The 16740-nt window shown below is 51.2% G+C and overlaps 5 protein-coding genes across 5 annotated transcripts; 1 reads left to right on the forward strand and 4 right to left on the reverse strand.

The window, feature by feature from the left end:
- Nucleotides 1–186: 186 nt before the first annotated feature.
- CONPUDRAFT_133649 (fungal hydrophobin) lies at nt 187–1458 on the reverse strand. The gene is made up of 5 exons (XM_007764763.1): nt 1388–1458; nt 808–1296; nt 658–743; nt 443–601; nt 187–388 (listed from the first exon to the last, which is right to left on the reverse strand). Exons 2-5 carry the CDS (start codon nt 983–985, stop codon nt 341–343), a joined length of 471 nt encoding a protein of 156 aa, XP_007762953.1. The 5' UTR covers nt 986–1296; nt 1388–1458; the 3' UTR covers nt 187–340.
- Nucleotides 1459–2661: 1203 nt separating this feature from the next.
- CONPUDRAFT_114073 (FAD binding domain-containing protein) lies at nt 2662–5030 on the reverse strand. Its single transcript, XM_007764764.1, has 6 exons — nt 4341–5030; nt 4165–4289; nt 3951–4109; nt 3302–3896; nt 3030–3240; nt 2662–2966 (listed from the first exon to the last, which is right to left on the reverse strand). The coding sequence occupies exons 1-6, from the start codon at nt 4811–4813 to the stop codon at nt 2805–2807; spliced, it is 1725 nt and encodes a 574-aa protein (XP_007762954.1). The 5' UTR covers nt 4814–5030; the 3' UTR covers nt 2662–2804.
- Nucleotides 5031–8085: 3055 nt separating this feature from the next.
- CONPUDRAFT_133650 (uncharacterized protein) lies at nt 8086–9317 on the reverse strand. The gene is made up of 6 exons (XM_007764765.1): nt 9282–9317; nt 9051–9110; nt 8861–9001; nt 8578–8809; nt 8470–8524; nt 8086–8418 (listed from the first exon to the last, which is right to left on the reverse strand). The coding sequence occupies exons 2-6, from the start codon at nt 9100–9102 to the stop codon at nt 8191–8193; spliced, it is 708 nt and encodes a 235-aa protein (XP_007762955.1). The 5' UTR covers nt 9103–9110; nt 9282–9317; the 3' UTR covers nt 8086–8190.
- Nucleotides 9318–10384: 1067 nt separating this feature from the next.
- CONPUDRAFT_160887 (uncharacterized protein) lies at nt 10385–13479 on the reverse strand (the record flags this gene model as incomplete). Its single annotated transcript, XM_007764766.1, has 5 exons — nt 10385–10782; nt 11144–11202; nt 11309–11383; nt 11422–13209; nt 13267–13479. The coding sequence occupies 5 exons, from the start codon at nt 13477–13479 to the stop codon at nt 10455–10457; spliced, it is 2463 nt and encodes an 820-aa protein (XP_007762956.1). The 3' UTR covers nt 10385–10454.
- A 972-nt stretch (nt 13480–14451) lies between these two features.
- On the forward strand, nt 14452–16672 carry CONPUDRAFT_148109 (cytochrome P450; the record flags this gene model as incomplete). The annotated part of the gene is made up of 10 exons (XM_007764767.1): nt 14452–14663; nt 14719–14815; nt 14874–15010; nt 15074–15524; nt 15593–15715; nt 15785–15974; nt 16044–16078; nt 16142–16188; nt 16252–16374; nt 16435–16672. The coding sequence occupies 10 exons, from the start codon at nt 14452–14454 to the stop codon at nt 16670–16672; spliced, it is 1653 nt and encodes a 550-aa protein (XP_007762957.1).
- Between the last annotated feature and the right edge of the window lie 68 nt (nt 16673–16740).

The following is a 16740-nucleotide window of genomic DNA, read 5'->3' on the forward strand; positions in this document are numbered from 1 at the left end:
CTTGGACTACCAAAGATAACCTCGCAAGCCGTCGCAGAAGTGATTTGACAGGGCTATAAGCCTGTGGCGGACAGTACTACTCGTAAACACTACAGATAGACCGATTGACCTCAGCCGGACTACAACCCCGCCTACATCCGTCGCATGGAACAGACTCATACTTGAAAGCAGCTTCATGTATATTCTCCCGTGTGTATTCAATACAGTGCTACATCAGTTCGTCAATCGTGTAATACATCGTTGTGCTGCCTCACGACAGCGAACAAGTTGACGACGTAAATCGTACACAGCTACCTAGTACCAGTGTCCCCAAAAGAAAATTACACAGTGGAAGACGAATCTAAAGCTCAATGCTAATAGGGCTACATCCGATCGAAATGAGGCCGCCCTGCGAATGTCAGAAGTTAACGACGATATTGAATCAAAAACAAAATTGTCTTACGAAATCGTTGTTCTCGCAGCAAACGGGCTTTTCCCAGCACTCGCCGAGTCCCAAGCCAAGGATGTTGATGGGCGAGCATGTAATACCGACGAGAACATCTAGGTCGGAGAGAACGATGCCAAGCAGACCGAGGAGCGTCTTCGCAACGGGATTGGAAGCCTGGAGACACATATTAGCGTTCCGTCAACATATGTTCATATAAATATGAAACATACAGATTCAACGCTCTCGCAGCACTGCGCAGATCCCGTTGTGCACCATCCGGTGGAAGTCGGCGTCGAGGAAGGCTTGTGGCGCTTCTCTACGTGAACCGAGTAAGCACGGGGTCCAGAGTCTTGTTCTCGGGGGTATGCAAGGGTACGTACCGTATGCTTTGGAAGGACCTCTGTTTGATAGCTTACGGAGGTTCCTCGGCATTGCTATGGGAAGACCACGAGACAGACGCTGCGCGTTCGACAACCCTCTGTACGGGTCAGCAATGGGCTTAGCGACCGCAAGAAGGGAGAGACTGAGCACGACGGCGGCGGAAAGACGGGAGAGCATGATCGTCGGGTCAAGCGAGCACCTAGGATGTCTACGTACGATCTTGGGCTAGAGAACCGCTGTGTTAGAACGCGTAGCCGGGCTTATATCCCTCCTCAGAATCCAGGTCCTGGTCCTTGCGCGTTTGACGGATTGCTTCATCAGGGGCACACCTCCAAAAGAGGTATATTGGGATGCTACGTCAAACAGCGGTGTCCTTTACGAGAGGACGATAGAGATAGTCGATAGTGGGAACGTTCATGACATTGTGTACATTCCGCATTGAAGGATCAGCGCAGCCTCGAGGTACCAATCGGCAGTTTGTTTGCACGCTGAGAAGATACGACCGCATCGGCCGAGGGAGATGAAAGGGATATCAGCTTACCAGAATATGTTTTATATAGAATTGAGATAGAGATGTACCTGTTCAGAGAACGTATTCCGCAGAGAAAGGACAACGATGATCCAGCTGGGTTGAGACAAGGGGATGGAAGCGACGGAGGAAAGGCAGCATGAGGCCGCGAGCTACTCCTTTCGCGTGTATACGTGAGCATCCGCATCATACTACCGCTGTTGAACCCATTGAATGGAAACACCAGTGATTGGCTGTCAAAGCGCAAGGCACAGTGACCAAGAATAGCTCGAAACAATGGTCGACTTATCGAGAACTCAACTGGCGATAATGAATAGTAATGAAAGAGAAGAGCCTTACCTTTGCATGAAAGCAGCCCATTAACACCGAGAAATGGCGACGGAGATCATGACCGGAGAAAAGTTCACAGTGGAGGAGTAATATCGGAGGTGAAAAGGGCACCATACAGAGCGGCAGAAGAGGCGGCAAAGTGGCGCCTGCAGGTGTCCTTTGAGTTTGGGTGTTGAAGATCGGAGCCGGAGTACGTTAACGAGCATGAGACTCCAATCAGAAACAGCACACATGTGCATGAGCCTTGAAGCCATCCGACGGTTCTCGACCGCCGCCGGCGACAGCGAGGTACCAGCGTAAACCTGTGCTAGGCACAATCCTACATGTGCAACGCTAGAAGTTTACGGCTGAAAGCAAAGATAGAACGTCAGTCAGGAACTCGGCGGGGGAGGAAGAACGTAAGCAGTGCGGTGCAACATTCAAGTCAAGCCGAGGGAGTGGAGCAGACAAGCGCTTATATGATCGGGATTTCCCGGAGAAATGAAGCGCTCGTTCGGGCACAATACACAATGCCCCTAAACACTTTTGCTACCTCGGGCTCGAGCTCGAGGAGCGACGTTATTAACATTACCAACGTTTCTACGTCTTGAATGTAATACAAAATACTGTCTGAAATCAAGATTATTCCTAGTCTGTGGCAGTTCGCCGTGATACCCGTTGATGGCCTCCTGTGATGTTGTTTACAGATACTCCGAACTCAGATGTGCTACAAGGCGGCAAAACTAGGTGCCTTGCATCAAAATCCGGCTCGGGCGCCGTTGACAGACACATGCATCATATTATCTGCGCTGATAGCATGAAGGGCGATTAATCGACGCTATGAGGGCGATGCCGACGTCATCAACGCTCGAAGAGTCCAAGTACTTCTTTAGTGCCAAAATCTGAAGTCCTCGTACATCGGTACGTTCTGTCTACATATTCGAAGGATCATGTGCTCAGGGCAGTTTTCTCTGCTTATATCAGAGTGCATGAAAAGTTAGATCAGTGATGAAGGGGCAATGTACTCTTCTGTCATACAATGAGCGCGTATAAGAAGACCGTATCAAGGTTGTCATTAGGGATGGCTAACGGTATATCGACGTATGCGACAGGTGAGACCTGGTATATGTTGCAAAAGGTGCATATGGTAAATCGAACCTACTTGACTCGGCATGTCAAGTCGTCATTCCACTCGTCGGATCCAACTCCCTGCCTTACGACGAACAAACCGTGTGGATCATATTGGTCCTTAATAGACTTCAACTTTGCATAGTGGTCGCCGAAGAATGTGTATTGGAAATCGGCTTCAAATGGAGATGCCTGCATCCCCCGCATCAGTAACGTGCAGTGAAGAAGCAGCGAGCCAGACGGAGCAACACCCACCTCGTTAAAATAGCAACCTGATTCGGGCATCAGTGCCCGTATGCTGGCCTCCTGCTCTTTAACGGTGTTGAGGAGACCCGTAATCTCCTGTGCGTCTGTGCCGTCGTCCCAGGTTGCACCCCAGTTTATCGATACAAGCGCCTTTCGCCACGCTGGATTCAACCCGGCGGAATCAGGGTCGGCCTCCGCTACTTTTCCTCCTGCGACGGAACTAAAGTATCGGAAGTCAGAACCGTCGAGGGACATACGTTAAGTACAAAACATTGACGTACTTCCACGACACGTCGGGTATTACCTCCAGGAGTGCCTTAGTCAGCCCGGTGTTGTTCGATTCGATAGCCTGTTGAGGAATGAGGCGATTGCCGAGAACCATGGCTCCACCACCTTGTTGCACTGGCGAGAGCCCAGCTTCGTCCCATAACGTGTAGAACGACGAGAAATTCATCGTTGTCGCACCCACGATACTTAAACCGGCTTGCGTGAGGTTCTCCGCTTGCGAAAAGAACGGCTCCCAGGTCTCGTTGGCCTGTGCCCATGAGACATTCGGAGACATGTAGAAGAAGCTGAGGGTGGTGTTTGAGAGGATTCCGTAGCCACCCCAGCCAGCGTCACCCAGTGAGGGTAACATCCCGAAACTAGAGGTGAACAAGCCTTGGAGGAGGGACGTGTTCGTAGAGTTCGCTGAGAAGGAAGCCGCTACAACGGGTACGACGGGGTAGGTTCGGTACGTGACGGACGTGAGGATGCCATATGTCCCCCCACCTCCGCCGCGGAGAGCCCAGAATAGATCCGTGTGTTGGTGAGCGTTGACGGTGAGGTGCTCGCCGGTCGAGACGACCACGGTCATTTGAACTGCGTTATCGACCCCTGATTGAAACATGACATCGGCGATAGCTCAGCGATAGAGAATGCTCGACTCACCCAGTCCGTAGGTGGGCGACAAGGAACTATGGCCTCCGCCTTGGATCCATCCACCCGTTGTGCCGACGGTAACTCCCAAGCCGCCGACGATATGGCGACCTTCCTTCTCGGCAGCGTCGTAAGCTTCAAACCATTGGACGCCGGCACCAAACGTGAAAGCTGGCCGATTGCATGAGACGAACTTTTCGAGCCAAAATATTTCAATATAACTTACCATTGTAGGTTTCAGACGATGGCGCTCCCTCGGGCACAAATGCAGAGTCATACGAGATGTTCTTCATGTTGTGGGTCCAAACCATCAGCGCTCCTTTTCCCGCACTCCGACCAATGTAATCGTGTCTAGCCAAGCTCACCACCGAGCATAACTCTCAATCGGACTGGAGAACTCACCCTGTGTTCTTGACGACCATCCTCAGATTATGCGTTACCGAGAAGTTCACGGCTGCTTGTATATCGGAAGCCATACGGGCATCAACGGCCACGACTGGTACATTTCCCTGCTCGCATGTTCCGGTGATGTTCGTCTCGAGGTAGCAAGACTCGATGGTGCCGTTTGAGAGGGTGAACGTCTCCCAGTTAGGCTCCTCCATGCTCCCAGGTAAGTCGGATCGCCACGTGGCGTTGGCCCAGTTATCCTGGACTTCGCTGCAGTTACCCGAGGGGCTCGACGAGGGGTAGCACGGGGATGCGGTTGGCTTTGGATAGACGAGAGGCTGAGAGAGCAGGGAGTGTAGCTGGGCGAAGTCTGAATCGCTCGGCCAGCAAGATTCGCCATACGTGCAGCGGCATTGAGACGCCGAAACTGCATCTACTAGGGCCAGAGAGAAGAATCCAGCCAGGAGGGCTGGTACAGACAACTTCATTCCGGGCGACCGAAGAGAAACGACACGCACGAAGTTATGACGACGCTTTTTATTGAGGCTACCGTACCTCTAGAATAAATGGCGAGGCACAGCATGTCAACTTGGCATCACAACTTAAACTCCACTCGGGGGCGGGGCGCATCAGCTGATGCATTGCCATCGAGACCTTACACGATGGTCATCATGTCATATCACCAGAAACCTGGGGCACTCCCTCAATGGACGAGGGTGATTGTTGAGGAATGCAGTAGAAAAGTGTCGAGTATACACGTGTTCCTCGTCGAACGCTGAGATTCGAAAGTGGGCATGAGATTGGTCGTTTCTCGTGAGGAGAGGGTAGACGGGGCGGCAAGCGGGGCGGGTCGGCACGCTGACGCAGAGAACGCGACGCGCGCAGATGTCAAATTGGAGCTCCGACAAAGTGCGCCGCCACGCTTTCTGCTGTCGGTGCATCGGAGCCGAATCGGACTCCATTGCATTTGTCTCTCTCTCCGCAATCCGTAGAACAGCGTACAACCATCCGTCGAGGCTTGACCCTAGGCCCGTATCGCGTGTATCAGGATTTCGTCGCAGCTTGTAGTGCAGGAAATCATTTCAAGTGACAGTGAAGTTTGTCTCTATCACAGTCGTACACAAGTCTAGATTGCCCTTACATTGGCGGGTGGGCTGAATATTAGGTGAACGTGATTCATGTCATGTGTTTACCTGTACAGAGGGTTCAACAAGAAAAGCAGCTATGTCTTAAGTGGATTCGTGTCAGATTGACAACACAACTCCGAGTGGATGTGTCTCTACAATCAAATGCTGGGCACGCTGGGTAGGAGTGGAAATCAAAGGCAAGCGCATATGAACTCCTATACGGTCTGAGCATACATTCTGCCTCTTTATGAACGAAATTCACTAGTTAAAGTCCCACTGCGCCTCCTTCTTGCTCTCCTCGGCCCACTGCGCCATAGTCCTTTCCGTCCACCCAAAGTTCAATGTCTCTACATGTGGGGCACTTTCACATAGAGTATCTATGAACGTCTTCTTGGCTCTCGTAGGGAATGTCCAGGTGTCCAGGTCGAATTTGAGATTTTTAGCGTTTGGGAAGTTGGCAAACCACATGGGAAGCTGAGAAATGCCGTCCACGTCAATCTGAGGAGACTCGCCTTCCTCTTCTTCCTCTTCAGCTGTGTATAATCTGCTTTTATCGAAACAGATTTCCAAATTTGTCACGAAGCTGAGGAGTCTCTGCGCTGCCCAGGGGGCCTCAGCACTCCGTGATACGAACGACATGAATCGGTTTTGCGATGAAAATGTCATTTTGAAGCGAATCTCCTTATCAAAAGTTGTACGCGATAGGGCGTCCATGATGCCATCAAAACCTTCGTCAGGCTCATACATCGTGATGGCTTCCAAATGGCTGAACTGAGACGTAGACTGAAGCGCATGAGCTAGCGTAGTGGGTATGGCTTCCAGTTCAATAAGATGAGGAGGCATGCTGTCCGGCAAATGAACGGCGTCCGTGCCGCGCCAGCGCAGTCTGAGGAACACGACGCCCATATGACGAGATAAAAACTCTGCGATGTTATCAGACGAGCAGGCGTTTGTCTGAATCTCCAGAGTCCGGAGCTGAGGTACGGAGATATGTTTCAAACCGTGGCTCCAAGGTGCATCGCAGCAAGGATTGAACCGGAGAATAAGTGTCGTGACGTCAGACGCGTTCAGAGATCTGATGAACCATATGCAGAAAGGTCGCACGAGCATGATAGGGGTGTTGAATGTCACCGTCTCGAGGTGAGACAAAGGCGCTGCACGGTCTAGTTCCATGGTATTTGGCGTCGCCCTTTTGGAAGGTATGAACTGAAGATACGTGAGATTAAGCCTACGTTCGACGGTGTGTGGCTTACGAGGTCGGGTGAGTGTCCTAGAAGACCATTCAGCTCTGATTCAGCGATAACTTCTGGATCGCATCTGGCCCCGACGTTTACAGTCAGGTCCTCAAGAGGCTTTCCGACCAGCGTCAGCAAGAGCTCGGTCAGCGCCTTGAGAACGTCCCGCTTAAGGGTGCTCTTCTGGATAGTGACCACAAAACCGCGTAGCTCCAGGCGCGATATCCAATCAACGACTCTCTTCATGTTGTCCACGGTACTGCATTCTGCTGCGACGCACTCACACACCTTCCAACCGAATGCAATGAAGAGAAGGCGATGCTCGTGCGAGGGACGGCGTAGCTGGAGGGTCAGCCTCGGAAGACTCTCAAGGGAGTTGGTAATGAGACCTCCGGAGGTTTGGTTTGAACGGGGAAGAACATGATTGATGTATCGCCGTCCGATAAAGAACTCGTGGAGTGCAAGATTGTTCAAGCGTCTACTAACGAGCGCAAGCGACTCGAGACAGTTGTTGCTGACGTGACGTAGGACCATGTTAATTGTCTCATTGGGGAGGTTGAGAAGAGACGCAGCGTTGCGGAACACTAGCCCACTGGCGTCAGGTTCAGCTTGAGAGTGTTTGCAAGCCTTTACGGGTTTGGTGCGTCGTGCTGGACCCGGAATCAATGCCTCCTTACAGAAGCGAGGTGAAGCTACGCAGACGTACCATTCTTTTTACGAGGCATTGATGCGAGTGTACAGGGCTAAGGAATCGAGGTTTGCACTAGTACAGGTGGTAGTAAGAAGTTGGAGGGGAAGAAGGCTCAGCTGGCGAGTTGCGCCCAAGGTTGCGACGCGTCTGAATGTGGGAACTACGGAAAGGGTCCAGGTCGCGTCATGCGCGTTTAATTAGTCGAGTCATGTTAACCTAACGAGTATCAATCAAATCACACAAACAGGGACGTACGAAATATAACAAAAGCATCAAGTCATATGGCTCAGTCACTGCAGCCCACAATGTTAATGTCGCCTACGTCGATATAAAATAAGTACTCGGCGGGTGAGGGCCCTCTTGCAATCTCAATCTCTGTAAGGTCTGTGGCACGCCCAAAGAATTCATGTCATCATAATGCCACTCACAAAGTCTAAAAAGAAGCGTCACTGATATAGAAGTGTGCGGGAGCCAAGTACTAACTGCCAAAGCAACAAACACGCTCACGTGCCTTTCAAACATATGCGTGTCCACAGAGACATATGCGAGTTCCGTTGCGATCACCGTTGAAAACTCCGATCTAATGTCCGGTAGAGGATCATCTGGCAACTGCCGAACTGCTTTCACTTCAAGCACTTTCTTCTTACGGTCTCAAGCATCACTATATTGTGTTCGGTCAGGTGGGGCCTGAGGTTGTCTGGGTATCGGTTTCTAGGTTCGTGTACCATAGAAGATGATATGCTAACCATTAACACAGACACATTTCCTGCCCCGGTAGAGGACTACTAGTGGCAGTTTCTGAGGATATATATTTAATCCTGTGCCTCAACGTTGGAGAACTCCACGGTCAAACGGCGTATATCCTCTGAACCCAGGGCAAACACCATAGTTTCAAGTGGATTCTCTAAGAATCCGTCCCTTGTTTGTAGTCTTGCCTCCGACTTAAGTAGTCCAATCATTAGTTGCGGCCCCATTACTGCCATGATCCACGCTTGTTGTACAATAACAACGCAATCCCATATAGTACCTGTCGAGTTTGACTGCGGTGCGATCAATTATATACGGATGAACAAACAGTATAGAATACTTGCCTGCTGAAGCGCAGGGACAATATTGAGAGTGGTGAACACGTCCGCCAGTAATGCACTGCGCCCATAATGTCATTCTACTGAATTGAGTGTGAAGATTAAACGACTCACAGAAGATAATATAAAACGTGATCTTTGATGAGTATCAAGAAAAAGCCTTCCATCCCTGGCATCGAATGTAAGCCGGATTCCTTGATATGGCCAACAAACTTATATATTGTGCAAGAGAATAGAGCAGTCTCAAATGACAGGCTCATTCCGTTCGTCAAGGAGTTGATCCACGGGTATGCCCCTGATGGCGCGAACACACACATTGGGATGCCCGACAAAACTGCCCCTCCAACTGAAAACAGTTACCAATCTGAGTCAGGGAATGGTGAGATAAAGTGGTCACCTTGAGATCCCTTTGACGCGTTATATTCAAGAACTTTGGTAGCTACGGCTACTGTTTCTTTTATAGCCAAGAAACCAAGCAGAAAGTGCAAAAGGCTTTTAGGTTGCCCACAAAGAGCATGGACACGAAGCGTCATCATAACTGTCAGAAATTTTAGCACGTTCAACGTTATGATTGAGCTGATGATTACAGGATAATGTCACCACGATGATGAAGGAAGTTATATTGTCGATAAGGAACATAGCGCTGCCTGTGAGACTTGTGAGATTATGTGCACTATACATGTTTCTAGAGACGGGGCGTACATCTGCGACACCATTCGGGAATAAAAAGATATTAAAAGAAAATACTTGGCAGACGATTGTTGACCTACACCTGAAAATCGTATGAAACAACAGACTCCACACTGATTGAAAAGCACGAACATCATCGGTGTATGTCCAAGGAACGAGCTCTACTGCAAACCAAATGGTCAGTGTCAAATCTGTGCGCAATGAGGTTAATTAAGCTCACACATCCATATTCTTCACCGATAGCGATAAGATTGAACTGGTGAGTGGTATGAAGGATCATGGGAACGTACACTGAAGCAAAGATGCTCAAATATCGAAGCTTTATACGTTTGAGTGTCAAATAAGAGCATGGGCCTTTGTGCGCTGACATACCACAGCGTACATCAAGATGATCCTGATATCTCGTCTTTTCTGAAGAGAATGCTTAGAGCGACTCAAGGTTAAGTGCAATGAACGTACCCATACTAGTTCAATCTGCATCCGGTACTAGTCAGCCAATGAGAGGAGGACCGTGTGGAAAACCCCCCGACCTCATCGTCAATATCGAGGACTTCACATTCCCGTTTAACTTTAGGAGGTTTGAAGGTCTAAATATGAAACATACCCCAGCTATAGACAATAAGAAGTGTCACTGAAACTAGATGAAGAGGGCGCAATCAGCGGATCAAGCAGCGACCAGGAACATAAAACCTCACCTTGAGCATAGCTTTGTACACCATTTGACCAGATGGTGGGCCAATCCGAAGGTGAGTTTGAGATAATGAGTGTCATACGAGGTGAAGGTATGAAACAGGAGTCGGAATCCATGATCGATTCCGCCTCCTTTTTAAGGGAGTTGCCTGGGCCTAACCCAAACAGCTGCCAGAGGCGATGCGTAGCAAACCTGTGCGGTCGTACCAACGGTGAAGCATCATATGTACAAAACAGCCAGGGCGTTGATGGAGAAGCTCCTTACCGCACCAGCGCAGTGACGACGTTGCTCGCACGGGTAGTGCAGTTGACAGATTAGCGCCAATCCCCTAGTGGAAGACGGAGTGGCAACGTCGGAAAATCCGCTTTGGCGACCCAAGTGCTCACGTAAATGCTCATCAACTGATGTCCAAAAGTTATCGATCCTACTACCATCACCGCATGTGGCTATGAATTTCAATATCAGTGTTTGAGACTTAGATACCCAGCTATAGGAACGAAGCAAACTTATGCAGTTCATGCACATCTAGGTGGCGTAGTGCGATTAGAGATGATAAAAAGGTAGGCTTGATTAGACAATAGCACGGACCATAACCCTCTGAAATGCGCAACTACCAATCATCGTCACTCTCCTGGACACTTTGATTGTGCTCGATCTCAGGCACAACGGTGCGCCGAGGCTCTTGGAAATCCGCGTGCGGCGTAAGTGGTGAGCACCACCGCGGCATCTTCAACGACAAGTTCTCGATGCGTACATACTTAGTAGCCATGACGATAGCGAGGTCGACAAGGTAAGCGTTGCTCGGTCTTGAAAGAACAACAAAACGAACAGCTCTGAGTGTTCGATTCGGTGAGGTTGCTCGGCTCTCCATGAAACGTTTCTCGCTGTTGGACCGGTCGGAGAGCAGCGCCTGAAAGGGAACGGTGAGCTCCTCAAGTCTAGGACAGATGTTGGTCAGCTTCAGAACGCTCCCGAGTGTTAATGTCAGTCCGTCAAAAACCAAAGGAAGGGACGCCCAACAGTGTCAGACAAGTGAGATGAGGCATATATCCCGGCCAACTCAAGACACGCGAGTCCTTGAGCTCCACATGATGATGGGTTAGCTCCAGGTGTAGCAAATTAAGACGCATAAAACCCTTGAGCAGCTTTATGGTGACAGGCGTTACGGGAATAGGATTAAAACAGTCATCTTAAGGATGATCCCGCATTTCAAATGTGGTATTGAAGGAAAACAGTGCTACCAGAGTTTGGATAAGCGCATTTGTGTCGGAAACGAAAGAGGTAGTGAGATTGACGTACGTAAGATACGAATCCGCTGCAGTCATAGCCTCGAGCGCGCTCGGTGACATCAGCTTCGTCTACGGTAGCCGAAAAGTGGTTAGAGGTATAGCATTTTCCCAAAGCCTTGGGTACTTCTTGCGTAGCGTGAGATTATATGTAAAATCTGTAGGCTCAGTTACTCACGAGGAACACATTCAACAGTTCAAGGCCGAGCGCAACGAGGATCAACGCGTCGCCCTTTTCGCCTCCTAACTCTCCCTACTTCTCTTAATTTCATTCACAACAAACAGCCATACGTCCTCATAGCGCATCTTGCTAAGACCCTGAACTCTCTCCACCTTCCTAAACGCCTCGATTGCGTCAAAGAGGGGAATAGGCGGCTCGGGACTGGCCCTTGGTGTCGTCAAGTAAAATGTGCTCAGGCGTGCGCATGCAGTGAGCACGACAATCGCTAGGTCCGCAAGGTACTCGCGGCTAGGCTTCGACGAGACGAGGAGATGGATGTCTTTCAAAGTGCGGTTTCGAGGAAGCGTTCGACGTGCGCGGAAGCGATGCCTGCTGTTGGACCGGTCGGCGAGGAACGCGCGGAAGGGGAGGGTTATTTCAACGAGACTTTGGTGTGTATCGGCTAGATTGAGGATGCTGTCAAGGCTCATGGCGAGACCATCGAAGCCGACTGCAGTTGCTCCAGAGATATATAGGACTTTGAGGCTGGGCAGGGACCGCGCTAGCCTGAGTACATCCGCTTCTGCGATCTCGACGCGGCGGTTGGTTACGTCGATCCGTAATCTAGTGAGATGAGTGAGGCAACACAGGGGCTCCATAGTGGCTGACGTGAACGGCATGGGATCCGAGCAGTGCTTGAAGGACAGTTCATGGAGGCTAAGCTCCGTAAGAGAAGGGAAGGATGCCTCGAGAGTTTGTGTGAGAAAAGCCATGTCTCGGAACTGCGAAGTGATGAGATCGAGCGATGTGAGGCTGGAGTGGGATGCCGATGGTGTCGACCCGTTATCCAGCTCGAAGAGGCCATCGCGATCGCATTGTGAATCAGTGATGGGTGCTTCAATATACGTTAACTTCGGGCACTTGTTGGAAAGGATGGAGAGGCTCTGCGTTGACAGCACTGTATCCGACATGGGCGAGAAGATAAGCTTTTTGAGATATGGGTGAGCTAGAGCAAGCTCTGCGACATCGTAGGGCGAGAGCCCTATCTCGAACTCCACCCAAAGCTCGAGAGAGCGTAACTTGCGGTGACGCCCGAGGAGCCGGAAAAAGTCCATGTTATACCTAACGTCCAGATTGGTCGGGTGGTTTACAGTAAACCCGTGGATTTCCAGCTCTTCCAAATCATACTTGCGCCGCTCGCATCGATTCAAGATTGCGAGTACCTCCCTCAACTCCGTGAGGTCCTTGAATCGTGACATTGGTTCTTGAAGCTCTAGAGTGCGCGGAAGCGTCTGAAGGCGACGAAGGACTGCTAGAGCGGACTCGAAGCTCATCATGCGCAGCTCGAGTTCCTCTATTGCCTCGAACCTCAAGGGAGTTGGATCAGCGTGAACCACAACTGGAGTTGTCTCTTGTAGGTCCGTTAGACGAAGCTCGCGGAGACATGGAGAGCGCGAGATGTGAAGGAGAGCATGCGGCTCAAGGTCGGGGCACCTCAAGGAGACGAGCAACGGGAGGCGGATCACAGCGGCGGACACCTCTTTGATCATACATATGAGTTCTCCATCCTTCGAAGGCCAGTCGCCCTCGGTCACGCCCAGAAACTGAAGATAAGCACACTTATCGGGGAGAACCTGCAGGGGTATACGTATATTTTGAGGGTGTCCGCGATAAGAGAACTCGCGAAGGTGAGACGAGAGGAATGGAATATACGTCTGAAGGAGATTGGGATCATAGCCATCGACGTCAAGGGAGCGGAGCTTGGGGAAAGCCTTTTGGAGGCTTGAAGGAGGGCTGAGTAGCATTTCAAGAACTGATTCGATGATATAAGGGCCTTCATCGAACGTGAGGAAGCGTATACGAGTGGTCAGAGCAAAGAGGCGATCCCAGTCTTTCGGGGAGCGTAGCCTTAGGTCAACCTGAGAAGACGAGGTCAGAGGTTGTAGTCTCAGAAATACATGGGGCTTCGATCTTACGATCTCTCCGTCCGCGTCAGTGACAAAAACTCCAGGGAGAGCCTTCCTCAAGTCACTAAACGAGATAGCATGCGGGTCGCCCGACCAGAGCTTGTCCAGCGCGAGTTTTTCAAATGCGGAACACGTTCGCGCCAGAGCAGCGAGTGACGCCTTTGACGAAACCTGAGAGCAGATATGCTCCCTAATCTCAGGGAGGTTGAGAGCTCTCTCCATGTCGATGTACGCTGTGGTACTGAAGAGGTTTCAGTTTCCACTGAAAAATGCATAAGCTAGACATATTCGATTTTGAAGTCCGACGTCATGGCCACCGGCAAGCCACCGGAGTCCACCGAAGCCGCTTTTGTGCTACTCTGTGTATGCGCTGCCAACAAGTTTCTTGTTGACATCCAACTCACTTGATTCTGGCACAGAAATTTACGACATTACGCAGTGTATGACTCGATGTGGACCAACTCGCTAGCAAAACGCCCCGCCTTTCCTGTCCGATGGATCGGATCACACCCTTGGTGCCCCATTCGGGAGCTGCGGCTCCTGTTGACACAACTTGCGTGGTTTACCTGCACGAACCCCTTCAACCTTTCTCACTCTGCACACCATCCAGACATGTTACCGCCGACACAAAGGAACGATGAAATAGCACCACGTAACCAGCACCTCTCGCAGAGCGGGGCTATCTCGGCTCCGGAGGGCCAGCGCCGGAAAAGCTCTGCTTCAAAGGAGCGTCTCGAATACGAGGCTAAAGTTTTTCACCGTCGCAATCAGCACGATGAACAGTACCACGAGTTCCGAGAGCTCCTTTGACTTCTGACACGACGCTCGTAGTACTTTGCCTTTCTGACTCATCATCCACTGCAAATCTCCGCGATGCGGCGCTCGGCTGCCACCTCGACCTGGATGGCCTGGCGAGCATAAACATCGCTAAGCTGGTTTACGGCGTTCGTGTATGTGTTCTAGCGTCGGACGTCCGGCGCACCGGAGGGCGTCGACGCGTCGCGAGCATTGGTCTTGGCGATAGTGAGAGATTTCGCGTTGCTTGCACTCTGACGTTGACGCAGATGCAGCACTTATTGTTGACTAATGTGGCTGACGTCTTGAAGGTATAGGTGCCATTCATGCCACCCCTATATATGCTACAAGTACTGTATCTCTTCACTGAACTCCGTGTAACCCCTCGCCTTCGTGAACATGGATCACCTATCCGATTTTCTCCCCACCAACATCCAAGCTTACTTACAATCGCAGTCGCTTTCGCCAACGACGAGCGCCGGCTACGCGGGTCTTGCATTGCTCGTGCTCTATGCAATATCCAAGGTCGTCAGCAGGCCCAAGTACGCGCTACCCCTGCCACCTGGCCCGCCGGCGAAGTGGTTCTTTCAGCCGCCTTTTCCCTCGCGCAAGTAAGTCTCTTGTTTCTCCGAGGCGTACAGAGGTACTGGCGCTAAAGACCACCAGTATCGCTCACTATCTGGAAGACCTAACGGAGGAGTACGGTCCCGTATACACTATCAAACAGGGGAGCAATTTGATCGTCGTTATCGGGAGGATGCAGGTAAGAGAGCTTGATATTTTCCCATTTAGCGCGTAAACTTAATGATGGGGCCAAACAGGCGGCTACCGAGATTATGGAGAAATACGGCGGGTCGAATATCGATCGTCCTCGCAATATCGTAGGCAACGAGCTGCTCACGCAGTCAGGCCGGCTACTTATGGAGACCGGAGGAGACCGCTTTAGGAGGATGCGCAAGTGAGCTACTAACCTGGACTTTGTCGGTCCCACACTAACTAACTGCTCAATCGATAATCGAAGAGCCGCACACATCGCCCTGCAGCCCAAAGCCGCCGAATCGTACGAGCCTATCCAGCTCACCGCAGCGCGCACCGTCATCCTCAACCTGCTCCGCGACCCAGCGCGCTTCACGGAGCACATGAAGACGTACGCCGCGTCAGTTGTACTTCGCATCACGTACGGCAAGCGCACGCCGACATCGTTCCACTCGCCCGAGGTGCAGCGCGTGCACGTGGTCCTTGAGCGTGTCCAGACGACGTTCGTGCCTGGAGCCTACCTTGTAGAGCTCTTGCCGTTCTTGAAGGTGTTCCATAGGCTCGGGGGCATGCGGCGGATCTGTGACGCGTTGGAAGGCGTGGGGTTGACGTGGATGAGCAGGGTGGTTGGTGCGTTTGGATGGGAATTAGCGCAGTGGCGGAAGGATGAGAGGGGCTTGGTATTGGGACTTGTAAACAGGGTGAAGAAGGAGATGGTGAGCGCCTCCTTTTGTTTTTACTTTACATATCTAGGCCGCTTGCTGACCTTGTCGTTCCATGTAAGGACGAAGGCACCGCAAGCGCATCATTCACGCGACACATGCTCGAGACACAAGACGTACATGGCCTCCCTGAAGACACCATGGCTTATGTCTCGCTCGGCCTTTTCGGTGCAGGAAGTGACACTGTAAGCTTCTCCCACCTAATATTTCCCCCTTGGCTTATTTCTCATTCTTCATCCGGCCATCGTAATCAGACTGCCCTTGCCCTCACCCACGCGATGATGGTCGCCGCCGTCTTCCCCGAGACGCAAGCGCGCGTTCAGGCTGAGATCGACGCGGTCGTAGGGCGCGACAGGGTCCCTACATTCGAGGACCACGATAAACTACCGCAGCTACTTGCGTTCGCACAGGAGCTGTTGAGATTCAGACCAATCGTGCCGATCGGTAGGTACCATGGGATACGGAATCTACGAGCTGGGTGTCTGACTTGATGCGTTCTCTTCGTTTACGTAGGTCTCGCTCACAAGGCCAACAAGGATATCGTTTACGTGAGTTGGACTATACATTGCATCCGGTATATACGTTCAATGTGCTCATTCGACATGTTGCAGAATAACTACTTGATCCCTGCTGGAGCAACCATTCTCGGTACCGGATGGTACGTTTTCAGTGTTCTCTGCGGACTACTCATCTCGGTGTCCTTACAAGTGATGCTCTGTAGGGCGATATCCCGCGACCCCGAAGCATTCCCGAACCCCCACGCGTTCGATCCCCAAAGATGGCTCGACGCGGACGGGAAGCTCAGGTCGGACATGAAGTACTATCCGTTTGGATTTGGAAGGCGGTAGGTCACTTTCTGTCGCCCATCACTCCCTCTTTCATAGCATTATTAACATCCCCTTAGTGTGTGTCCAGGTCAACACGTCGCGAACCGTTCCATCTTTATCAACCTTGCCCTTATCTTTTGGGCATTTACGATCAAGCCTGCGCCTGGGAAGCCGCTCGACATCGACTCGTGGACGGATGGCCCAGCATCACGCTTGCCGCCTTTCGAGGTCAAGTTCGAACCGCGGAAGAGCGAAGAGGTGATTATGAGGGCTTTGGATGAGTTTAGGGATGGGGAGGTCGAGGAGGAAGCATAGGTTCGCTGCCTCGATAAAGTCATATAATTTGCTGCTGTTCAAGAGTGTATGGAGTACTCAATTGGCAG

Source organism: Coniophora puteana (genome assembly GCF_000271625.1).
Source record: "Coniophora puteana RWD-64-598 SS2 unplaced genomic scaffold CONPUscaffold_1, whole genome shotgun sequence".
Taxonomy (NCBI): domain Eukaryota; kingdom Fungi; phylum Basidiomycota; class Agaricomycetes; order Boletales; family Coniophoraceae; genus Coniophora; species Coniophora puteana.

Excerpts from the sequence above, each read along its gene's own strand:
- CONPUDRAFT_133649 (XM_007764763.1), bottom strand. The coding sequence starts at position 985 with ATGCTCTCCCGTCTTTCCGCCGCCGTCGTGCTCAGTCTCTCCCTTCTT. Across the intron at positions 744-807 it reads AGGTCCTTCCAAAGCATACG|AGAAGCGCCACAAGCCTTCC; the intron begins GTACGTACCCTT and ends CGGTTCACGTAG. Across the intron at positions 389-442 it reads GCTGCGAGAACAACGATTTC|GGCGGCCTCATTTCGATCGG; the intron begins GTAAGACAATTT and ends TGACATTCGCAG.
- CONPUDRAFT_114073 (XM_007764764.1), bottom strand. The coding sequence starts at position 4,813 with ATGAAGTTGTCTGTACCAGCCCTCCTGGCTGGATTCTTCTCTCTGGCC. Across the intron at positions 3,897-3,950 it reads GTCGCCCACCTACGGACTGG|GGGTCGATAACGCAGTTCAA; the intron begins GTGAGTCGAGCA and ends TGTTTCAATCAG. Across the intron at positions 3,241-3,301 it reads ATACCCGACGTGTCGTGGAA|TTCCGTCGCAGGAGGAAAAG; the intron begins GTACGTCAATGT and ends CCGATACTTTAG.
- CONPUDRAFT_133650 (XM_007764765.1), bottom strand. The coding sequence starts at position 9,102 with ATGTTCCTTATCGACAATATAACTTCCTTCATCATCGTGGTGACATTA. Across the intron at positions 9,002-9,050 it reads CATCGTGGTGACATTATCCT|TTATGATGACGCTTCGTGTC; the intron begins GTAATCATCAGC and ends AATTTCTGACAG. Across the intron at positions 8,810-8,860 it reads CGCGTCAAAGGGATCTCAAG|TTGGAGGGGCAGTTTTGTCG; the intron begins GTGACCACTTTA and ends AACTGTTTTCAG.